Below are 23,539 nucleotides of genomic sequence, written 5' to 3'. Positions count from 1 at the left end.
ATAACACTAATACCACCACCATAACACTAATACCACCACCATGACACTAATACCACAACCATAACACTAATACCACCACCATAACACTAATACCACCACCACAACACGAATACCACCACCATAACACTAATACTACCACGATAACACTAATGCCACCACCACAACACTAATACTACCACGATAACACTAATACCACCACCATAACACTAATACCACCACCACAACACTAATACTACCATTGAATACTAATACATCCACCAGTAACTACCACTGACCACCATAGCCACCACCATCAACAATATTAATACCTCTACCACCACCACTAACAACAGCAAGCTCAACAATAACAACAACAACGACACTTGTTGTTGCATTAAAAGAAGCGCTAAAGCCGTGCGGATGATACAGGACAGGCAGTCTTGAATCCCTTGTCTGCTACATGAGGGTCAATAACACTGCATGTCATCCATACACCGGCTTTAAGATATGTTAAGATTATTAATATATATATATATATATATATATATATATATATATATATATATATATATATATATATATATATATATATATATATATATATATATATATATATATATATATATATATATATATATATAATAAACCTGTAGAATATTCGTAAGATAATACTCTAAATAACTAAATCTATGCTAGTTTCCTGAGTCTTCTCTTCAGATGCTGTTTTGTTTTTCAATTGCAAACTTCTCGAGATCTGATAATATGTATATTACATACTGGTCTGGAATTTAGCATCTGTCGTTTTCCTAATTTTTTTTATATATAAATATACCATAGTGGCCTTTCTCCACTGTGTATGTGTGTGTAAAGGTATTTAAAATTTTGGAAACTTTAGTGGACCTGGCGATTTAATTAAAGGGGTTTTAAACAGCTGGGAGAGAGAGAGAGAGAGGGGGGGGGGGAGAAAGGGAGGAGGGGAGAGATAATGGCACAGGGAGGGGGGAGAGGAAACACCTGTCATCAGCCAAGGTACACATACATACACTACCAAAGTGAAAGCTTCTCTCCCTGTCTGAATTGTCATGGATGGAGACTCTTTTTTCACTTTAATTATGCCTTTTACCTTCGTTTCATTCACTTTTAATAAATAGATTTTCCAAATTTATCCAGATTCATTAAACACGCGAGGAGGAGTATATACAGAGTTTCAAAACAGAATGACAAATTACCCCTTAAAAAAAAAAAGGTTTTAACTGTACCTGAAAGTGTTAAATCGACCATTGTGTAGTCTTATAAAACACTGAAAAACCATTAACCCAACCAGCCTAAAGAAAGGTAAATTACAGATGGAGAAGATTTATTGAATCAGAGTTGCTTTTATCATCCTCGAATTTAACCTCATTACTTCCGTCTCCCCAGGCTGTGTAATACCCTTACACGTTTAGCGCTCCTAATAATGATAAAATATTACTAATAGTCATTATTTCGTTAGATTAACTTCTATTTACGAGGATACCAAGACAGTGCAGTGTCTTCACGAGTAAGACGAGTGAAGTAAGACGAGTGAAGTAAGACGAGTGAAGTAAGACCAGTGAAGTAAGACGAGTGAAGTAAGACGAGTGAAGTAAGACGAGTGAAGTAAGACGAGTGAAGTAAGACCAGTGAAGTAAGACCAGTGAAGTAAGACGAGTGAAGTAAGACGAGTGAAGTAAGACCAGTGAAGTAAGACCAGTGAAGTAAGACCAGTGAAGTAAGACGAGTGAAGTAAGACCAGTGAAGTAAGACCAGTGAAGTAAGACCAGTGAAGTAAGACCAGTGAAGTAAGACGAATGAAGTAAGACCAGTGAAGTAAGACCAGTGAAGTAAGACGAGTGAAGTAAGACAAGTGAAGTAAGACCAGTGAAGTAAGACCAGTGAAGTAAGACCAGTGAAGTAAGACCAGTGAAGTAAGACCAGTGAAGTAAGACGAATGAAGTAAGACCAGTGAAGTAAGACCAGTGAAGTAAGACCAGTGAAGTAAGACCAGTGAAGTAAGACCAGTGAAGTAAGACCAGTGAAGTAAGACCAGTGAAGTAAGACCAGTGAAGTGAGACCAGTGAAGTAAGACCAGTGAAGTAAGACGAGTGAAGTAAGACGAGTGATGTAAGACGAGTGAAGTAAGACGAGTGAAGTAAGACGAGTGAAGTAAGACCAGTGAAGTATAACGAGTGAAGTAAGACGAGTGAAGTAAGACGAGTGATGTAAGACGAGTGAAGTAAGACGAGTGAAGTAAGACCAGTGAAGTAAGACCAGTGAAGTAAGACGAGTGATGTAAGACGAGTGAAGTAAGACCAGTGAAGTGAGACGAGTGAAGACCAGTGAAGTAAGACGAGCGAAGTAAGACCAGTGAAGTAAGACCAGTGAAGTAAGACCAGTGAAGTAAGACCAGTGAAGTAAGACCAGTGAAGTAAGACCAGTGAAGTAAGACCAGTGAAGTAAGACGAATGAAGTAAGACGAGTGAAGTAAGACGAGTGATGTAAGACCAGTGAAGTAAGACGAGTGAAGTAAGACGAGTGAAGTAAGACCAGTGAAGTAAGACGAGTGATGTAAGACGAGTGAAGTAAGACGAGTGAAGTAAGACGAGTGAAGTAAGACCCGTGAAGTAAGACCAGTGAAGTAAGACGAGTGAAGTAAGACGAGTGAAGTAAGACGAGTGAAGTAAGACCAGTGAAGTAAGACCAGTAAAGTAAGACCAGTGAAGTAAGACGAGTGAAGTAAGACGAGTGATGTAAGACCAGTGAAGTAAGACGAGTGAAGTAAGACGAGTGAAGTAAGACGAGTGAAGTAAGACGAGTGATGTAAGACAAGTGAAGTAAGACGAGTGATGTAAGACGAGTGAAGTAAGACGAGTGAAGTAAGACGAGTGATGTAAGACGAGTGAAGTAAGACGAGTGATGTAAGACGAGTGATGTAAGACGAGTGAAGTAAGACGAGTGAAGTAAGACGAGTGAAGTAAGACGAGTGATGTAAGACGAGTGAAGTAAGACGAGTGATGTAAGACGAGTGAAGTAAGACGAGTGAAGTAAGACGAGTGATGTAAGACGAGTGAAGTAAGCCAAGTGATGTAAGACGAGTGATGTAAGACGAGTGAAGTAAGACGAGTGAAGTAAGACGAGTGAAGTAAGACCAGTGAAGTAAGACGAGTGAAGTAAGACGAGTGAAGTAAGACGAGTGAAGTAAGACCAGTGAAGTAAGACGAGTGAAGTAAGACCAGTGAAGTAAGACGAGTGAAGTAAGACGAGTGAAGTAAGACGAGTGAAGTAAGACGAGTGAAGTAAGACGAGTGAAGTAAAACCAGTGAAGTAAGACGAGTGAAGTAAGACGAGTGAAGTAAGACGAGTGAAGTAAGACGAGTGAAGTAAGACCAGTGAAGTAAGACGAGTGAAGTAAGACCAGTGAAGTAAGACGAGTGAAGTAAGACGAGTGAAGTAAGACGAGTGAAGTAAGACCAGTGAAGTAAGACGAGTGAAGTAAGACGAGTGATGTAAGACGAGTGAAGTAAGACGAGTGAAGTAAGACGAGTGAAGTAAGACCAGTGAAGTAAGACCAGTGAAGTAAGACGAGTGAAGTAAGACGAGTGATGTAAGACGAGTGAAGTAAGACGAGTGAAGTAAGACCAGTGAAGTAAGACCAGTGAAGTAAGACGAGTGATGTAAGACGAGTGAAGTAAGACGAGTGAAGTAAGACCAGTGAAGTAAGACGAGTGATGTAAGACCAGTGAAGTAAGACGAGTGATGTAAGACGAGTGAAGTAAGACGAGTGAAGTAAGACGAGTGAAGTAAGACGAGTGAAGTAAGACGAGTGAAGTAAGACGAGTGAAGTAAGACGAGTGAAGTAAGACCAGTGAAGTAAGACGAGTGAAGTAAGACGAGTGAAGTAAGACGAGTGAAGTAAGACGAGTGAAGTAAGACCAGTGAAGTAAGACGAGTGAAGTAAGACCAGTGAAGTAAGACGAGTGAAGTAAGACGAGTGAAGTAAGACGAGTGAAGTAAGACCAGTGAAGTAAGACGAGTGAAGTAAGACGAGTGATGTAAGACGAGTGAAGTAAGACGAGTGAAGTAAGACGAGTGAAGTAAGACCAGTGAAGTAAGACGAGTGAAGTAAGACGAGTGAAGTAAGACGAGTGATGTAAGACGAGTGAAGTAAGACGAGTGAAGTAAGACCAGTGAAGTAAGACCAGTGAAGTAAGACGAGTGATGTAAGACGAGTGAAGTAAGACGAGTGAAGTAAGACCAGTGAAGTAAGACGAGTGATGTAAGACCAGTGAAGTAAGACGAGTGATGTAAGACCAGTGAAGTAAGACGAGTGAAGTAAGACCAGTGAAGTAAGACGAGTGAAGTAAGACCAGTGAAGTAAGACGAGTGATGTAAGACGAGTGAAGTAAGACGAGTGAAGTAAGACGAGTGAAGTAAGACGAGTGAAGTAAGACGAGTGATGTAAGACGAGTGATGTAAGACGAGTGAAGTAAGACGAGTGAAGTAAGACGAGTGAAGTAAGACGAGTGAAGTAAGACGAGTGAAGTAAGACGAGTGATGTAAGACGAGTGAAGTAAGACGAGTGATGTAAGACGAGTGAAGTAAGACGAGTGAAGTAAGACGAGTGATGTAAGACGAGTGAAGTAAGACGAGTGAAGTAAGACGAGTGAAGTAAGACGAGTGAAGTAAGACGAGTGAAGTAAGACGAGTGATGTAAGACGAGTGAAGTAAGACGAGTGAAGTAAGACGAGTGATGTAAGACGAGTGAAGTAAGACGAGTGAAGTAAGACGAGTGATGTAAGACGAGTGAAGTAAGACGAGTGAAGTAAGACGAGTGAAGTAAGACGAGTGAAGTAAGACGAGTGATGTAAGACGAGTGAAGTAAGACGAGTGAAGTAAGACGAGTGATGTAAGACGAGTGAAGTAAGACGAGTGAAGTAAGACGAGTGAAGTAAGACGAGTGAAGTAAGACGAGTGAAGTAAGACGAGTGATGTAAGACGAGTTAGAGGAAAACAAAGATGACAGCGAGCAAGATGTGAGCACAAGGATGAAATATGAGAAAGTTTATCGTATTTGTGTAAAAAATTAGCACAAGTGACCCACAAGGATTTAGCGCTTTCTATAAATATAATAAGATAGATAACACGAATATAAATATAGAACTGTAAACACAACCTAGAAAACTAGCGTCATAACTGGGATAAATTATATATATATATATATATATATATATATATATATATATATATATATATATATATATATATATATATATATATATATATATATATATATATATATATATATCTTTAAGTGTATAAGAGAAAATTTTAGAAAGGCGTTAATTTTAAATGAGTTCTTGCTAATTGACCAGTTTTATCTATTCGGCACGACACACACACACACACACACACACACACACACACACAAACACACACACACATATATATATATATATATATATATATATATATATATATATATATATATATATATATATATATATATATATACATATATATATATATATATATATATATATATATATATATATATATATATATATATATATATATATATATATATATCGCAATCGTGCCACAGTGATATAACCATATTGTGATATTATTTGTTTACCTTGATATATTAACAATACTGACGACTAGCCAGGGATCGAACCCGTATTATTTTAGCCCGCCTCGTGGAAAGCAACCCAAAATCCACGACGCTATAACTAGTGAGTCATTAATGTTACTAACATCAAGTACCCAGTAACACTGAACATATCTCCTGATGAGAACACATACGTACGTGGCTGTGATAAGATCAGAACCTAATTTCATTCTATTCCCGTTTTGAAATTAAAAAAACGGGAGAAGAATGAGGAACGAATGATAGAGGTGGACTGACTGTACAGGTGTGTACGTTGCTGAATAAGACACATGTTCAACATCTGACCATCTTTACTGAAAGAAGTTTTGGCTGCGCAATGGCCTTATTGATTATGAGGAAAATGCTTTTATACCGGAGCTAATAAGAGACGTTGAGAGATACAGCAGTTGAAGACATCAGCACATGTAGACGGGGCCCAATGGTGGAAGTACACTGGGTCTGGCCTGTAAGTTGGGTTATATTTTTATCAATGGAGTTGTAAATGATGTTGATAGATGCAATAGTTGAAGTTGTGGTCATACTTGGGTGCGAAAGGAGAGGGAGAGGGAAATAAGAGGAGAGAGTAACTCTAAGAAAAGGGGGGATAAGTAGGTGGTGGTAATGGGAAGGGGGCATAGAGGAACCTCAGACTATCCATCCATACAAGACCAGTCAGCAAGCAGCTGACGTTTAATAATATAGCATTTACTCTCACAGCGATATTCATCCTCAACTTGTAATTACTTAACAAAATCCATTGAACATTCCTTTCACTTCGATGCCACAATGACTGATAGTAAAAAATCGTTCACTTTCTGATTCATTGTGTGTGTGTGTGTGTGTGTGTGTGTGTGTGTGTGTGTGTGTGTGTGTGTGTGTGTGTGTGTGTGTGTGTGTGTGTGTGTGTGTGTGAGTGTGTGTGTGTGTGTGTGTGTGAGTGTGTGTGTGTGTGTGAGTGTGTGTTTGTGTGTGTGTGTGTGTGTGTGTGTGTGTGTGTGTGTGTGTGTGTGTGTGTGTGTGTGTGTGTGTCTTAGTTACCATTTTGTCCTAGGCACATGTCGATTAGACACTAGGCCTGTTGTATATGAGTGCGTGGTGTGTATGTGTGTGTGTATATATATATATATATATATATATATATATATATGTGTGTGTGTGTGTGTGTGTGTGTGTGTGTGTGTGTGTGTGTGTGTATGTGTGATTACTCACCTACTACATCTACTACTCATCTACTACAATAAAGATATCCAGATGTTGCACATGTGTCTTAACTTTCACATGTGTCTTAACTTTCACGATTACTCACCTATTTGTGGTTGCAGGGGTCGAGTCATAGCTCCTGACCCCGCCTATTCACTGATCGCTACTAGGTCCTCTCCCTGCTCCATGAGCTTTATCAAACCTCGTCTTAAAACTATGGATGGTTCCTTCTTCTACTACGTCACTTGCCAGACTATTCCACTTCCTGACAACTCTATGACTGAAGAAATACTTCTTAAAATCCTTTGACTCATCTGAGTCTTCAGCTTCCAATTGTGACCCCTTGTTTCTGTGTCCCATCTCTGGAACATCCTGTGTCTGTCCAACTTGTCAGTTTCTCGCAGTATTTTGTATGTCGTTATCATGTCTCCCCCGTGTGTGTGTGTGTGTGTGTGTGTGTGTATGTGTGTGTGTGTGTGTGTGTGTGTGTGTGTGTGTGTGTGTGTGTGTGTGTGTGTGTGTGTGTGATGCTTCAGGTATCTTACACACAAGAGATATTCTTCCTGGTCTGAGTTCTTGGTAGGAAATGTGTGAAAGCAACGTTGGGACGAGTGTTACCTCTGTCATGATTGACCATTATTGTATCTAAAGTGAACGATAAATCTCTTAGTGATCACTTCAGATTGTGATGGTGGTGGTGGTGGTAGTGGTGATGGTGTTGAAGTTGGTGGTGGGGTGTTAATGTAGGTAGTGGGGTGTTGATGTTGGTGGTGGGGTGTTAATGTAGGTAGTGGGGTGTTGATGTTGGTGGTGGGGTGTTAATGTAGGTAGTGGGGGTGTTGATGTTGGTGGTGGGGTGTTAAAGTAGGTAGTGGGGTGTTGATGTTGGTGGTGGGGTGTTAATGTAGGTAGTGGGGGTGTTGATGTTGGTGGTGGGGTGTTAATGTAGGTAGTGGGGTGTTGATGTTGGTGGTGGGGTGTTAATGTAGGTAGTGGGGTGTTGATGTTGGTGGTGGGGTGTTAATGTAGGTAGTGGGGTGTTGATGTTGGTGGTGGGGTGTTAATGTAGGTAGTGGGGGGTTGATGTTGGTGGTGAGGGTGTTGATGGTGGTGTTGATGCTGGTGGTGTATTGATGTTGGTGAAGGTGGTGGGGGTGTTGATGTTGGTAGTGGAGGTGTTGATGTTGGTAGTGGAGGTGTTGATGTTGGTAGTGGGGTGTTGATGTTGGTGGTGAGGGTGTTGATGGTGGTGTTGATGTTGGTGGTGTATTGATGTTGGTGAAGGTGGTGGGGGTGTTGATGTTGGTAGTGGAGGTGTTGATGTTGGTAGTGGAGGTGTTGATGTTGGTAGTGGAGGTGTTGATGTTGGTAGTGGAGGTGTTGATGTTGGTAGTGGAGGTGTTGATGTTGGTGGTGGTGGTGGGGGTGTTGATGTTGGTGAAGGTGGTGGAGGTGTTGATGTTGGTGATGGTGAGGGTGTTGATGTTGGTAGTGAGGGTGTTGATGGTTGTGGGGGTGTTGATGTTGGCTCAGGTTGTTTGTGCGCCTTTGTGAACTTTGTCTCTGTGAGTGCTATAATGTCTGTGGATTCATATACTATTCGTACACTAAATATGTCAGTTTTGTTTGTTATAACATCTGTTTACGTATTATACAATACTTTCTGTTATTGTGGTTTACTTTTCGGGTTCCTGATCTGGTCCTTGTCCATGGGACAGGTGGGTGGGAGGGGGTTGTAGGGAGATTTTGGAGTTGGGGGTTAGGTTAATAGGTTGTTGCAGGGACGGGGCTTGCACTAGAAGTGGTCGGTATCGTGGATGTGTGTGAGGGAGGGTGGTGAGTAATGGGAGGCGAGGATTAGTAGGGGATATGGGTTGGGATGAAAGGTAGTTGTGAGGAACCTTTTGGTAATGGAATTGTTTAAGAATATAGGTGAAGATGGGAAGGATGCAGGGGAAGAATATGATTTGTTTAGAGTTATTTTGATTGAGTGGGAATGAGAGGTAGGGCTTGAGAAGTGTGTGTGTGTGTGTATGCACACGTATACACACGCGCATATACGTATGCATACCCGTACGGATATGCACACTACCAACGACAGGCTTACATGTGGACCTTTACATGTCATCGTGGAGGCAATACACAGGCACAGTTACAAACTGGTACTCAGTACATACACTTAGAAAGTGATGAATATAATTCATGAAAAGTAGAGAGTGCAGGTAAAAACCTTTAGCAGCGGTGCGTGAAAAACCTACTTTCTTCCAACCTCTATAACTTAAAAAAAACAAGACATGAGAGTTCCTCCGTTAAGACAACCATAACACAATACATGTATGTGTGAAGGTAAAGATTTATGCTCTAGCAGAAGGTTTAATTGGGACAATATTTCACTCTATGCAGAGCTTTATTAAGCCATACCTTGATTAAGCTCTTTAAAAACCTGTGTTTGTAATCATATTTGTCGGTAATGCATCTTTCTGTCCAGTAAATATTATGTGACTTGATAGACTATGTACATCTAAAACAAACAATAGTATAATACGTAATATATACAGGATGTACAAGGTGGATATGTAATATATACAGGATGTACAAGGTGGATATGTAATATATACAGGATGTACAAGGTGGATATGTAATATATACAGGATGTACAAGGTGGATACGTAATATATGCAGGATGTACAAGGTGGATACGTAATATATACAGGATGTACAAGGTGGATACGTAATATATACAGGATGTACAAGGTGGATATGTAATATATACAGGATGTACAAGGTGGGTACGTAATATATACAGGATGTACAAGGTGGATACGTAATATATACAGGATGTACAAGGTGGATACGTAATATATACAGGATGTACAAGGTGGATACGTAATATATACAGGATGTACAAGGTGAACACGTAATACATACAGGATGTACAAGGTGGATACGTAATATATACAGGATGTACAAGGTGGATACGTAATATATACAGGATGTACAAGGTGGATACGTAATATATACAGGATGTACAAGGTGGATACGTAATATTGTTTACAATTATCTCTTATCATTTGTGAAGATTATGCTAGAAGAGGGATAGTGTCGTATTTTTGATGGTGTACAGCAGCGACAGGTTGATGAATGAGATACCTTAGTGTTGTACCTGGGATAGAGAGAACAGTACAATAAATGCAGACTGAATGTGCAGTGACTGGCAGGCAGTGGTGGTTCCCGTCCCACACCAAATATTGGCGTCGTCTTGCTGCCTTCCACTGCTTCTCTTTCTCTCTCTGTTTTCTTTATTTTGTTTACGTGTTCACACATCGTCTTAATTTTTTCTTTTGTTTTCTATTTTCTCTTTTTGAAGATGTTTGTCACTTCTCACACATCATAAATAACATCATAAACAGTCAACATAATGAAAATTATATAGGTCAGGCACGTTAAATATGATCACATTATCCTTGGCGGTGGCGAAGGGCTCTTGATTCAAGGAACTGAAGCTAGTCTTTCTTAATTTGTATTAAACCTGATTATCTTCTGTTCCCTGGGCGCTTTTTGACCCTTACGAGTTTAACTCTTTTCTATGAATTTAATAACTCAAAAAGGTGGGAGATGGGGAGGGGGGGTTATGAGGAATACTTGATGGCTAGGTGCTCTTGATCCAAGAAATTAGAGCTACCGTCTTCTTGGATCAAACTTTCCATCCCAATTCCAAAACGCTGTATAACTCCTAAGGATTTAGCGCTTCTCTATGACCGCAATAAAAAAAATTCGGCTTTAATTGCTCAAGATAATTGTAAGTCATGAGGTTTCCTGGTAGTATTTTTTTTTGTAATTAAGGAGGCCCCGGGAAGGCAGGAGGTAGAAAATAGTTGTGCAGACAACTGAGAAAGGTAGAAAGTGGATACATCCATCTGTAGGGTGAATGAGGCTCAGTTGTCATGGCTTTCCTTTGCGCGCCGCCAAACTGGTGATTTACTCTCATTACATTTGCAGCTATTGCTGTTGTGGCTGACCGTCTGTGTGTTGACTCGTTAGTTAAGACAGCGCTGACGGTGGATTATCTATAATACAGGAGAATTAATAAAATATTTCATTCACTGGTGCGCTGGTGGCAAGAAACACGGGAAATGAGGTGCTTGGCAACGCTTACCAAGTATTGCGTGGTTATATAAGCCTGGTTGAGGGTGGCTTTCTGTTTAGTTGTGTTAGAGCCCTAATGTGAGTGAGGCTGTTGCTCACACAGTTTAGTGTCTGTTGCTCACACAGTGTAGTGCCTGCTGCTCACACAGTGTAGTGCCTGCTGCTCACACAGTGTAGTGCCTGCTGCTCACACAGTGTAGTGCCTGCTGCTCACACAGTGTAGTGCCTGCTGCTCACACAGTGTAGTGCCTGCTGCTCACACAGTGTAGTGCCTGTTGCTCACACAGTGTAGTGCCTGCTGCTCACACAGTGTAGTGCCTGCTGCTCACACAGTGTAGTGCCTGCTGCTCACACAGTGTAGTGCCTGTTGCTCACACAGTGTAGTGCCTGTTGCTCACACAGTGTAGTGCCTGTTGCTCACACAGTGTAGTGCCTGTTGCTCACACAGTGTAGTGCCTGCTGCTCACACAGTGTAGTGCCTGTTGCTCACACAGTGTAGTGCCTGTTGCTCACACAGTGTAGTGCCTGTTGCTCACACAGTGTAGTGCCTGCTGCTCACACAGTGTAGTGCCTGCTGCTCACACAGTGTAGTGCCTGTTGCTCACACAGTGTAGTGCCTGTTGCTCACACAGTGTAGTGCCTGTTGCTCACACAGTGTAGTGCCTGTTGCTCACACAGTGTAGTGCCTGTTGCTCACACAGTGTAGTGCCTGCTGCTCACACAGTGTAGTGCCTGTTGCTCACACAGTGTAGTGCCTGCTGCTCACACAGTGTAGTGCCTGCTGCTCACACAGTGTAGTGCCTGCTGCTCACACAGTGTAGTGCCTACACGCTGGACATTGCATAAAGACACAAAATATTCGTCGGGTACTTATCATGCGACGGAAGCAAAGATCACTCTCTGCAGGTTCGTTGAAATCTCCAGCATTTGTGTTTATGCATGACCTGTCAGTATCATACGACGTATGTGGAAAATATGTTTTGTCGAATAACTCTGTGTGTGTGTGTGTGTGTGTGTGTGTGTGTGTGTGTGTGTGTGTGTGTGTGTGTGTGTGTGTGTGTGTGTGTGTGAGGGGGGGGAAGTCACTCTTAAATCATACCTTAGGTAAATCAACAGGTAAGTCACTCTGTCTGACTTTTTTGGGTTATCCTAGGTTCTCTACACATATGCTGCTATGTATGATAATTCTATGTAACTGTATTTGTGTTTACCTGAATAAACTTACTTACTTACTTAGTTACAAATAAACCTTTTACGAATGCGTTACAAATATAAAAAAAATGTTCGACAGTGAAGGTGGGGGGGTAGCAAGGTGGAGGGGTAGCAAGGTGGGGGGGGTAGCAAGGTGGGGGGGTAGCAAGGTGGGGGGTAGCAAGGTGGGGGGTAGCAAGGTGGGGGGTAGCAAGGGGGGGGTAGCAAGGCAACATTTAAAGAATTTGTGCAAAATATTGCTTCATTATAATTACAAAAAAAAGGCTTTATCTGTGGTAGGCGTGTAAGGTATCCCACGGTATGGTATCCCACGGTAAGGTATCCCACGGTATGGTATAAACCTTGGTAATAAATACCGACAAGTTGGTTTAGAAAGACACGTAAGCAAACACTATAACATATTTATTAGAAAACGTTTCGGTCCTGGAACCTTGATCACTTCTAACATACATGTATGTATAATGTTCGCCAAGACCGTAGTCCTGGCACGGGTCTCAATCTTGCGATGACCCGTCTAACATACAGAGGTAGAAAGACATTATATATATAGGCGGAGAGTGAGATGTGACGCACGTGACCTGAGGAATGTCATAAGAACATAAGAATGGAGGAACACTGTAGAAGGCCTACTGGCCCATGCGAGGCCTGATTACATCGTCTTCAAGTATCTTCTGCTTCTATCAACTTTTCTGTACTTGACTGAAGAAGCCTACTGTGTAGGCGAAACGTTTCATAATAATAAAATATTAACTTGACATTGGCATACATGATACTTAAGCAGCACCAACCCAACAACACAGGAGTCACGTGATTTCATCGTCTACCCTCGCCTCGCATGGGCCAGTAGGCCTTCTACAGTGTTCCTCCATTCTTATGTTCTTATGACATTCCTCAGGTCACGTGCGTCACATCTCACTCTCTGCCTATATATATAATGTCTTTCTACCTCTGTATGTTAGAAGTGATCAAGGTCCCAGGACCGAAACGTTTTCTAATAAATATGTTATAGTGTTTGCTTACGTGTCTTTCTAAACCATCCCACGGTATCCCCTGGAAACATGGTATCCCCTGGAAACATGGTATCCCCTGGAAACATGGTATCCCCTGGAAACATGGTATCCCCTGGAAACATGGTATCCCCTGGAAACATGGTATCCCCTGGAAACATGGTATCCCCTGGAAACATGGTATCCCCTGGAAACATGGTATCCCCTGGAAACATGGGTAAGCACACTTATCCTTCACAACTTCAAAAAAAAAAATTATTAACTTGTCATTTTTCAGACCTCGTAGTGCCCCTACTGGTTTAATGCTTCATTAATATTTCAATCGACCTACACCAGAGCCTCGTGTTTTGAAAAACTGGAACTGAAAAGGGGGAACTATTATCCCTCCGACGTTCTCTAAACATATATGAAAATTCACGTTATTTTTTTTCCCGTTAGCGAGAAAGTTTTCCTATCTTCAGATTTATTAAATAAATAAATTTATATTTAAACTTCAACTTCACCGCGACCCAAAAATCGTTAAGATATATTACTAACAATGAAGCTAAAAACCACTCAATTAATCTTGGAAACGAACGAAGTAAAAAATCTTGAAACAAAATACACCACAATACTCACCTTGTTGTTGTTTATAGCGGTACTGTATATATCAGAAGTGTGCTGCTAGGCTCTTCTGATAGTTATACAGTGGCAACAAAAGCTAGCTGTGTTTCCTTGTCATATTCCGTCAAACACGATGGTGTTACCTTGACACATTCTATCACAGTACGGTGTTTACCTGTCATATTCCATCACACAGTATGGTGTTTACCTGTCATATTCCATCACACAGTATGGTGTTTACCCGGATTGTAGATGAATGGTTCAAAGAACCGACATGTTGTTAAATTAGACACATGTGCAACTCTTGGGTATCTTTATTGAGGAAACGTTTCGCCACACAGTGGTTTCATCAGTCCATACAAAGGATAAACTTGAAGAACAGGAGGAGAATGAGGTAATCAGTCCCTCAACCTTGAGTCGATGTGGTCAGTCCATCAATCTTGAATAGAATACGACATAGGAGCGGAGAAGCAGCTTATAAACCGTATGGCAGGAGAGGTGCAGCAGTCGTAGGTGGTGTCACATTTGTCCAATGTGGAAGTAGGTCGTGCCCAAGGGTAAGGCAAGCGAAGAATTCCCAAGTATTAAGATCCCAAGAAGTTGCAGTGTCTGACAGGATTGTAGATAAATGGTTCACAGAACCGACACGTTGGTAAATAGACACATGTGCAACTCTTGGGTATCTTTATTAAGGAAACGTTTCGCCACACGGTGGTGAAACTTTTGTTGATAATTGACTAGCAAACAAAATTATCTCGACTTACTCTTCCCAGAGAAAATAACTGATTGTAATTGTTGCAGTGGTAGTTGCAATAGTAGTAATAGTAGTAGTAATAGTAGCGGTAGTGGTAGTAGCAGTAACAGTAGTAGTAGCAATAGTAGTAGTAGCAGTAATAGTAGTAGCAGCAATAATAATAGTGGTAGTAATAGCAGCAGTAGTAGTAACAGTAGTAGTAGCAGTAATAGCAGCAGTAGAATAGTATCAGCAGCAGCTGCTACTATCACCATTGGTAGGTATTAGTAAAACAAAGCTTGGCGCTCACTTGACCTGTGTAAACCTCTGTTTACAACTTTTATTAAATTATGTATCGTGGGTCACATCCTGGGTGTGGTCAACTCTTAGGTCACATCCTGGGTGTGGTCAACTCTTAGGTCACATCCTGGGTGTGGTCAACTCTTAGGTCACATCCTGGGTGTGGTCAACTCTTAGGTCACATCCTGGGTGTGGTCAACTCTTAGGTCACATCCTGGGTGTGGTCAACTCTTAGGTCACATCTTGGGTGTAGTCAACTCTTAGGTCACATCCTTGGTGTGGTCAACTCTTAAATCACATCTTGGGTGTGGTCAACTTTTAGGTCACATCCTGGGTGTGGTCAACTTTTAGGTCACATCCTGGGTGTGGTCAACTCTTAGGTCACATCCTGGGTGTCGGCAACTCTTAGGTCACATCCTGGGTGTCGGCAACTCTTAGGTCACATCCTGGGTGTGGTCAACTCTTAGGTCACATCCTGGGTGTGGTCAACTCTTAGGTCACATCCTGGGCGTGGTCCACTCTCGTGGATCACATCTTGGGGTGGTCCACTCTCGTGGATCACATCTTGGGGTGGTCCACTCTCGTGGATCACATCTTTGGGTGGTCCACTCTCGTGGATCACATCTTGGGGTGGTCCACTCTCGTGGATCACATCTTGGGGTGGTCCACTCTCGTGGATCACATCTTGGGGTGGTCCACTCTCGTGGATCACATCTTGGGGTGGTCCACTCTCGTGGATCACATCTTGGGGTGGTCCACTCTCGTGGATCACATCTTGGGGTGGTCCACTCTCGTGGATCACATCTTGGGGTGGTCCACTCTCGTGGATCACATCTTGGGGTGGTCCACTCTCGTGGATCACATCTTGGGGTGGTCCACTCTCGTTGATCACATCTTGGGGTGGTCCACTCTTGTGGATCACATCTTGGGGTGGTCCACTCTCGTGGATCACATATTGAGGTGGTCCACTCTCGTGGATCACATCTTGGGTGTGGTCCACTTGTGGATCACGTCTGTCTCCTTAATGTTTATTGGTAGGGGCCCTTAGCGACCCGGGCAACCAAAGCGCTCGGTAAACATCACGACGGCTGCTAACTTTCGCTAAAGCTACAATAATATTTAAAAATAAGCTTCTTGCCTCATATATCATAGCTCGGCTGGCTTTAATGTATACTGAGGCAGGATAACAATACTGACCATGTGTGGGTGACCTGTATACTGAGGCAGGATAACAATACTGACCATGTGTGGGTGACCTGTGTACTGAGGCAGGATAACAATGCTGACCATGTGTGTGTGACCTGTATACTGAGGCAGGATAAGAATACTGTGTGTGGGTAACGTGTATTATGTTATTCAAGATATAACTCTGTGCTGATATATCCTCCCGTGACCAATTAAGTTGTTTAATTACGTAGTTAAGTAATCTTATACTCTCCAACCACACACTTGTAATTACAAGCGATGAATGTTTCCTGAGAGGATGTTGGTGTTGGTAAGAAGTTGCAAACGGATGTTGCACAGTGTTGTCACAAAAAGTGATGCAACTGAGGAAAATGATGAACTCTGATGCCTCAGCTGCAACACCCTCCTCCTCCTCCTCCTCCTTCTCCTGCATAAGCTTGAAGAATGGCACTTGTGCAACATTTGGGAATCCTTATTGAGGAAACGTTTCGCCCACAGTGGCTTCATCAGTCTAATACAAAGAAGAACGGTAGAAGAAGAGAAAGAGTTTCAGAAAATCAGTCCCTGATTATATATCTGATTAGGGGCAAGATAGGCCCACTTAAGAGTACATAAGAACATAAGAACATAAGAACGAAGGAACACTGCAGAAGGCCTACTGGCCCATGCGAGGCAGGTCCAAGTCTCCTACCGGCTTAAGCCAATGCACCCAACCTAGTCAGGTCAGGTCACATTGACTTAAGGGAGGAACACGGCAACCGACCTGTTAGCACAAGCTATCAGGTCTAACTCACACCCACCCACATCTACTCATGTATTTATCCAACCTATTTTTAAAGCTACACAACGTTCTGGCCTCTATAACGGTACTTGGGAGTTTGTTCCACTCATCCACAACTCTATTACCAAACCAGTACTTTCCTATATCCTTCCTGAATCTGAATTTTTCCAACTTAAAACCATTGCTGCGAGTCCTGTCTAGGCTAGATATTTTCAGCACACTATTTACATCCCCTTTATTTATTCCTGTCTTCCATTTATACACCTCAATCATATCCCCCCTAATTCTACGTCTTTCTAGAGAGTGCAGTTTCAGGGCCCTTAGTCTATCCTCATAGGGAAGGTTTCTGATACATGGGATCATCTTTGTCATCCTCCTTTGTACATTTTCCAGAGAATTTATATCCATTCTGTAATACGGTGACCAAAACTGTGCAGCATAATCTAAATGAGGCCTACCAAGGATGTATAGAGTTGAACAACCTGAGGACTCCTATTATTTATGCTTCTTGATATGAAGCCAAGGATTCTATTAGCTTTATTGCGAACACCTATGCACTGTTGTCTTGGCTTCAGATTACTGCTAACCAGAACTCCTAAATCTTTTTCGCAATCCGTAATATTAAGATCTACATTATTTAGTTCATATGTGGCATGGTTATTGTCCTGTCCAACATTTAGAACTTTGCATTTGTCTATATTAAACTGCATCTGCCACTTCTCCGACCACTGCATCAGTCTATTCAAATCTTCCTGGAGTGCTCGAATGTCCTCGTCAGAATGAATTCGACGGCCTATTTTGGTGTCATCGGCAAACTTGCCGATGTCGCTCTTTATGCCCTCATCTATGTCGTTTATGTAGATTGTGAACAGCAGGGGGCCCAACACTGACCCCTGTGGAACACCGCTCGTGACGCTTCCCCACTCTGATTTCTCCCCATTTATGCAAACTCTCTGCTGCCTATTTGTCAACCATGCCTCTATCCAGGAAAAAATTTCTCCTCCTATTCCATGTGCTTTAATTTTCCTCAATAGTCTCTGATGTGGGACCCTGTCAAAAGCCTTACTGAAGTCCATATACACAATATCATATTCATTACCATGATCTACCTCCTCAAATACCTTAGTGAAAAAAGTTAATAAATTCGTAAGGCAGGAACGCCCCTTTGTAAAACCATGCTGAGATTCGTTGATTAATTTATGCTTTTCAAGGTGGCTACGAACTGCCTCGGCAATTATTGATTCCATAAATTTTCCCACTATGGAGGTTAGGCTTATTGGTCTATAGTTCGAAGCTAAGGACCTGTCACCTGTTTTGAAAATAGGTATCACATTTGCCATTTTCCACTTATCTGGCACCATGCCAGTTTGTAGTGATATGTTGAAAAGATTAGCCAAAGGTGTGCTAAGCTCCTCTTTACATTCCTTTAGAACCCTTGCATACAGTTCATCAGGGCCTGGGGATTTGTTAGGTTTTAATTTATCTATTTGCCTAAGGACCATGTCACTTGTGACCCTAATAGTGCACAGAGTAACTCCGGTCACATCACTGACAGTGATAAGGATATGTGTGAAGATCTCAATACCTATTTCCTCTCAGTTTTCACCCAGGAAAATACTAGCGATATTCCTGAAATAATAGATTATGTAGAACAGGACGATAAACTACGCACGATTGCGGTAACTAGTGACATGGTCCTCAGACACATAGAGAAATTAAAACCTAACAAATCCCCAGGCCCTGACGAACTGTTTGCAAGGGTGTTAAAGGAATGTAAAGAGGAAGTTAGCATACCTTTGGCTAATCTTTTTAACATATCACTACAAACTGGCATAGTGCCTGGTGAGTGGAAAATGGCAAATGTAATACCTATTTACAAGGCAGGTGACAGGTCCTTGGCTTCGAACTATAGACCAATAAGCCTTACCTCCACATCAGAGGCTATTGAGGAAACTTAAGGCACACGGAATAGGAAAAAAAATTTTCCTGGGTAGAGGCATGGCTGACAAATAGGCAGCAGAGAGTTTTCATAAATGGGGAGAAATCAGAATGGGGGCACGTCACAAGCGGTGTTCCACAGGGGTCAGTGTTGGGCCCGTTGTTCACAATTTACATGAACGACATAGATGAGGGAATAAATAGCGACATAAACAAATTTGCTGGTGACGCCAAAATAGGCCGTCCAATTCATTCTAATGAGGACACTAGAGCACTCCAGGATGATTTAAATAGAGTGATGAATGTTATGTGACAGGTATTTTATACCATTTTAATGTTCAGAGTGATGAATGGTCGGAGCAGTAGCAGATGCAGTTTAATATAGAAAAATGCAAAGTTCTAAATGTTGGACAGAAAAATAACCATGCGACATATAAACTAAATAATGTAGATCTTAATACTACTGATTGCGAAAAGGATTTAGGAGTTCTGGTTAGCAGTAATCTAAAACCAAGACAACAGTGCATTAGTGTTCGCAATAAAGTTAACAGAATTTTTGGCTTCATATCTATAAGTATAAATAATAGAAGTCCTCAGGTTGTTCTTCAACTCTATATATCCTTGGTTAGGCCTCATTTAGACTATGCTGCTCAGTTCTGGTCACCGTATTACAGAATGGATATAAATGCTCTGGAAAACGTACAGAGGAGGATGACAAAGATGATCCCATGTATCAGAAATCTTCCCTATGAGGATAGACTGAGGGCCCTGAATGTGCACTCTCTCGAAAGGCGTAGAATTAGGGGGGATATGATCGAGGTGTATAAATGGAAAACAGGAATAAATAAAGGGGATGTAAATAGCGTGCTGAAAATTTCCAGCCAAGACAGGACTCGCAGCAATGGTTTCAAATTGGAAAAATTCAGATTTAGGAAGGATATAGAAAAGCACTGGTTTGGTAATAGTTGTGGCTGAGTGGAACAAACTCCTGAGTACAGTTATTCAGGCTAAAACGTTGTGTAGTTTTAAGAATAGGTTAGATAAATACATGAATGGGTGTGGGTGGGTGTGAGTTGGACCTGACTAGCTTGTGCTGCTGGGTCTGGTGCCGTGCTCCTTCCTTGAGTGGAGGTGACCAGATTGGACTAATCCGGGGGGGAAGGGGACATGGACCTGCTCCGCATGGGTCAGTAGACCTGTTGCAGTGTTCCTTCTTTCTTATGTTCCTTCCTTCCTTATGTAAACCAGTTGATACATCTGTTTAATAAGCCTCAGCTGCTCATTGTAATCATAATATTAAGTTTGACTAAGCTGTCATTTGACGCATCATATGAGTTGCAGATGACACACTCAAGTTGCAGATGACACACTCAAGTTGCAGATGACACACTCAAGTTGCAGATGACGCATGGCGAGTGAGTCGTAAAACTACAGGCCAGTGTGTAAGCCACTGGACCACCTGGCTGCAATAAGATTCACTCAATTAGGTATATTTATACACCATAGAGGGGTTAGCATGGGTCACAGTGGGGCCCATGCTAACCTCCCTATTGTCTCTGGAATTGTCTCTGACTCTCAAACTTAGGAAAACGATGTTGTGTTGTTTGATAGGACAGGTGTGCAACACATGTGTATATGTGATCAATGGTTTGAAAAACCGACAAGTTGAAGATTGAGACACTTATGCAGCATATGGGAATCTTTATTCAGGAAACGTTTCGCCACACAGTGGCTTCATCAGTCCAATACAAAGAGGAAGGCGTAAGGAGAGGAGGAGTATGAGGTAATCAGTCCCTCAGCCTGGAGTCGATGTGTTCAGTTACCAGGTCATAACAGCAACAAGAGTCTGGTGTCACCACTCAGTTACCAGGTCACAACAGCAACAAGAGTCTGGTGTCGACAACCACTGTCAGTGTTCTACAAGATTGATGGACTGAACACATCGACTCCAGGCTGAGGGACTGATTACCTCATACTCCTCCTCTCCTTACGCCTTCCTCTTTGTATTGGACTGATGAAGCCACTGTGTGGCGAAACGTTTCCTGAATAAAGATTCCCATATGCTGCATAAGTGTCTCAATCTTCAACATGTGTATATCCTCACTGGCGAGACGTTTCGCCCGCGAATAGTCTTTTTCTATCTAATATGTAGGAGACAGGTGTTGGCCGTCTTATTCATCATCTGGTCGGTAATGTATACAATATTTTAATGTTATTAATACTGCATTATTTAACTGTATTACTATACTATAATTAAGGGTAAGCGTGAGATACATTATGTATGGATACATAATGCAATACAATCGCACACAAGCGATCTTAACAATGCAGAACAAACCAAATGGGGATGAAAATCTTTAGTTCAAGATCGTTCACACTGTGTGCGTCGTCAGGAGCTCTGCAGTGTTGCAAGACTAGCAACAGATAGTTGGACGAAAATTTTCTCTGATGCAAGACAGAAGCGTCAAACATTGGTCCTACGCTTTACACTTCTGTGTTGCCTCAGAGAGAATCCTCCCCCCCCCCCCGCCTACTATCTGTTGCTAGTTTTGCAACCTTGCATAGCTCCTGACGACGCACAGAGTGCGAAAGATCTTGAACTAAAAATTTCCATCCTCTTGTGGCTTGTTCTGCATGGATAGGAGCCATACAGTGCTTGGTGGCATGCATAATTAGGTTTGATCCAAAGAAAGACTGGCGAGCAGAGTGTCAGCAGTTGAGGGTGCCAGGTTGAAGGCACTAGCAGTCACCAGTGGCAGTTGAGGGTGCCAGGTTGAAGGCACTAGCAGTCACCAGTGGCACTAGGCAGGTGATCTTGGATTTATCTATTGACTGGTACCTCGTTTATTGTAAGACTGTTTTCAGTATTGTGACTGGTGACTGAGTGTTGACCCCAGACTTGTTGCTGTTGACTGGTGACTGACAGTGGTGACACCAGACCCTTCTTGCTGTTGTGACCTGGTGAGTGACAGTGCTGACACCAGACCTTTGTTGCTCTTGTGACTGGTGACTAACAGTGGTGGCACCAGACCCTTGTTGCTGTTGTGACCTGGTGACTGACAGTGGTGATACCAGACCCTTGATGCTGTTGTGACCTGGTGACTGACAGTGATGATACCAGACCCTTATTGCTGTTGTGACTGGTGACTGACAGTGGTGACACCAGACCCTTGTTGCTGTTGTGACCTGATGACTGACAGTGGTGGCACCAGACCCTTGTTGCTGTTGTGACCTGGTGACTAACAGTGGTGGCACCAGACCCTTGTTGCTGTTGTGACCTGATGACTGACAGTGGTGGCACCAGACCCTTGTTGCTGTTGTGACCTGGTGACTGACAGTGGTGATACCAGACATAAGAACATAAGAACATAAGAAAGGAGGAACACTGCAGAAGGCCTGTTGGCCCATACTAGGCAGGTCCTTTACAATTCATCCCACTAACAAAACATTTGCCCAACCCAATTTTCAATGCCACCCAAGAAACAAGCTCAGATGTGCAAGTCCCACTCAAATCCAACCACTCCCACTCATGTACTTATCCAACCTAAATTTGAAACTACCCAAAGTCCTAGCCTCAATAACCCAACTAGGTAGACTGTTCCACTCATCAACTACCCTATTTCCAAACCAATACTTTCCTATGTCCTTTCTAAATCTAAACTTATCTAATTTAAATCCATTACTGCGGGTTCTCTCTTGGAGAGATATCCTCAAGACCTTGTTAATATCCCCTTTATTAATACCTATCTTCCACTTATACACTTCGATCAGGTCTCCCCTCATTCTTCGTCTAACAAGTGAATGTAACTTAAGAGTCTTCAATCTTTCTTCATAAGGAAGATTTCTAATGCTATGTATTAATTTAGTCATCCTACGCTGAATGTTTTCTAACGAATTTATGTCCATTCTGTAATATGGAGACCAGAATTGAGCTGCATAATCTAGATGAGGCCTTACTAATGATGTATAAAGCTGCAGTATGACCTCTGGACTTCTGTTGCTTACACTTCTTGATATAAATCCCAGTAATCTATTTGCCTTATTACGTACGCTTAGGCATTGCTGTCTTGGTTTAAGGTTGCTGCTTACCATAACCCCCAAGTCCTTTTCGCAATCTGTATGGCTAAGTTCTACATTATTTAACTTATAAGTGCTAGGGTTATGGGCACTCCCGAGCTTCAGAACCTTGCATTTATCTACATTGAACTGCATCTGCCACTTTTCTGACCAAGAGTAGAGTTTGTCTAAATCCTCCTGAAGTTCCCTAACATCTACGTTTGAATCAATTATCCTACCTATCTTCGTGTCATCGGCGAATTTGCTCATATCACTAGCAATTCCTTCATCAAGATCATTGATATATATTATAAACAACAACGGGCCCAAGACTGATCCCTGTGGAACGCCACTTGTTACTGATCCCCACTCGGATTTAACCCCATTTATGGACACTCTCTGCTTCCTGTCTGTGAGCCATGACTCGATCCACGAGAGCACCCTTCCCCCAATGCCATGAGCTGCTACTTTCTTCAACAGTCTTTGGTGCGGAACTCTATCAAATGCCTTACTAAAATCTAAGTAAACAATATCAAATTCTTTATCGTGGTCAACAGCCTCAAAAGCTTTACTGAAGAAAGTTAATAAATTAGTTAGACAAGACCGGCCTCTTGTGAATCCATGCTGAGTATCATTAATCAAGCTATGCTTATCGAGATGGCTTCTTATAATCTCAGCTATAATTGACTCTAGCAACTTGCCTACAATTGAGGTCAGGCTTATTGGGCGGT

General features: G+C 42.0%; 1 protein-coding gene across 2 annotated transcripts in view; it reads left to right on the top strand.

Annotated features, from left to right (window-relative positions):
- Positions 1-11,598: 11,598 nt before the first annotated feature.
- Positions 11,599-23,539, top strand: part of LOC128694736 (uncharacterized) — a 70,093-nt gene continuing 58,152 nt past the window's right edge. Inside the window, exon 1 of one of the 2 annotated variants that reach the window (XM_053785000.2) lies at positions 11,599-11,899. In XM_053785000.2, coding sequence (XP_053640975.2) covers positions 11,869-11,899 — 31 coding nt within the window. In that variant the 5' untranslated portion in view covers positions 11,599-11,868. The remainder of the gene's footprint in view (positions 11,900-23,539) is intronic. The other variant, XM_053785001.2, reaches the window with a different exon arrangement.

This window comes from Cherax quadricarinatus, chromosome 51 (assembly GCF_038502225.1).
Source record: "Cherax quadricarinatus isolate ZL_2023a chromosome 51, ASM3850222v1, whole genome shotgun sequence".
Classification (NCBI taxonomy): Eukaryota; Metazoa; Arthropoda; class Malacostraca; order Decapoda; family Parastacidae; genus Cherax; species Cherax quadricarinatus.
This window is presented reverse-complemented; position numbering and strand designations above follow the sequence as displayed.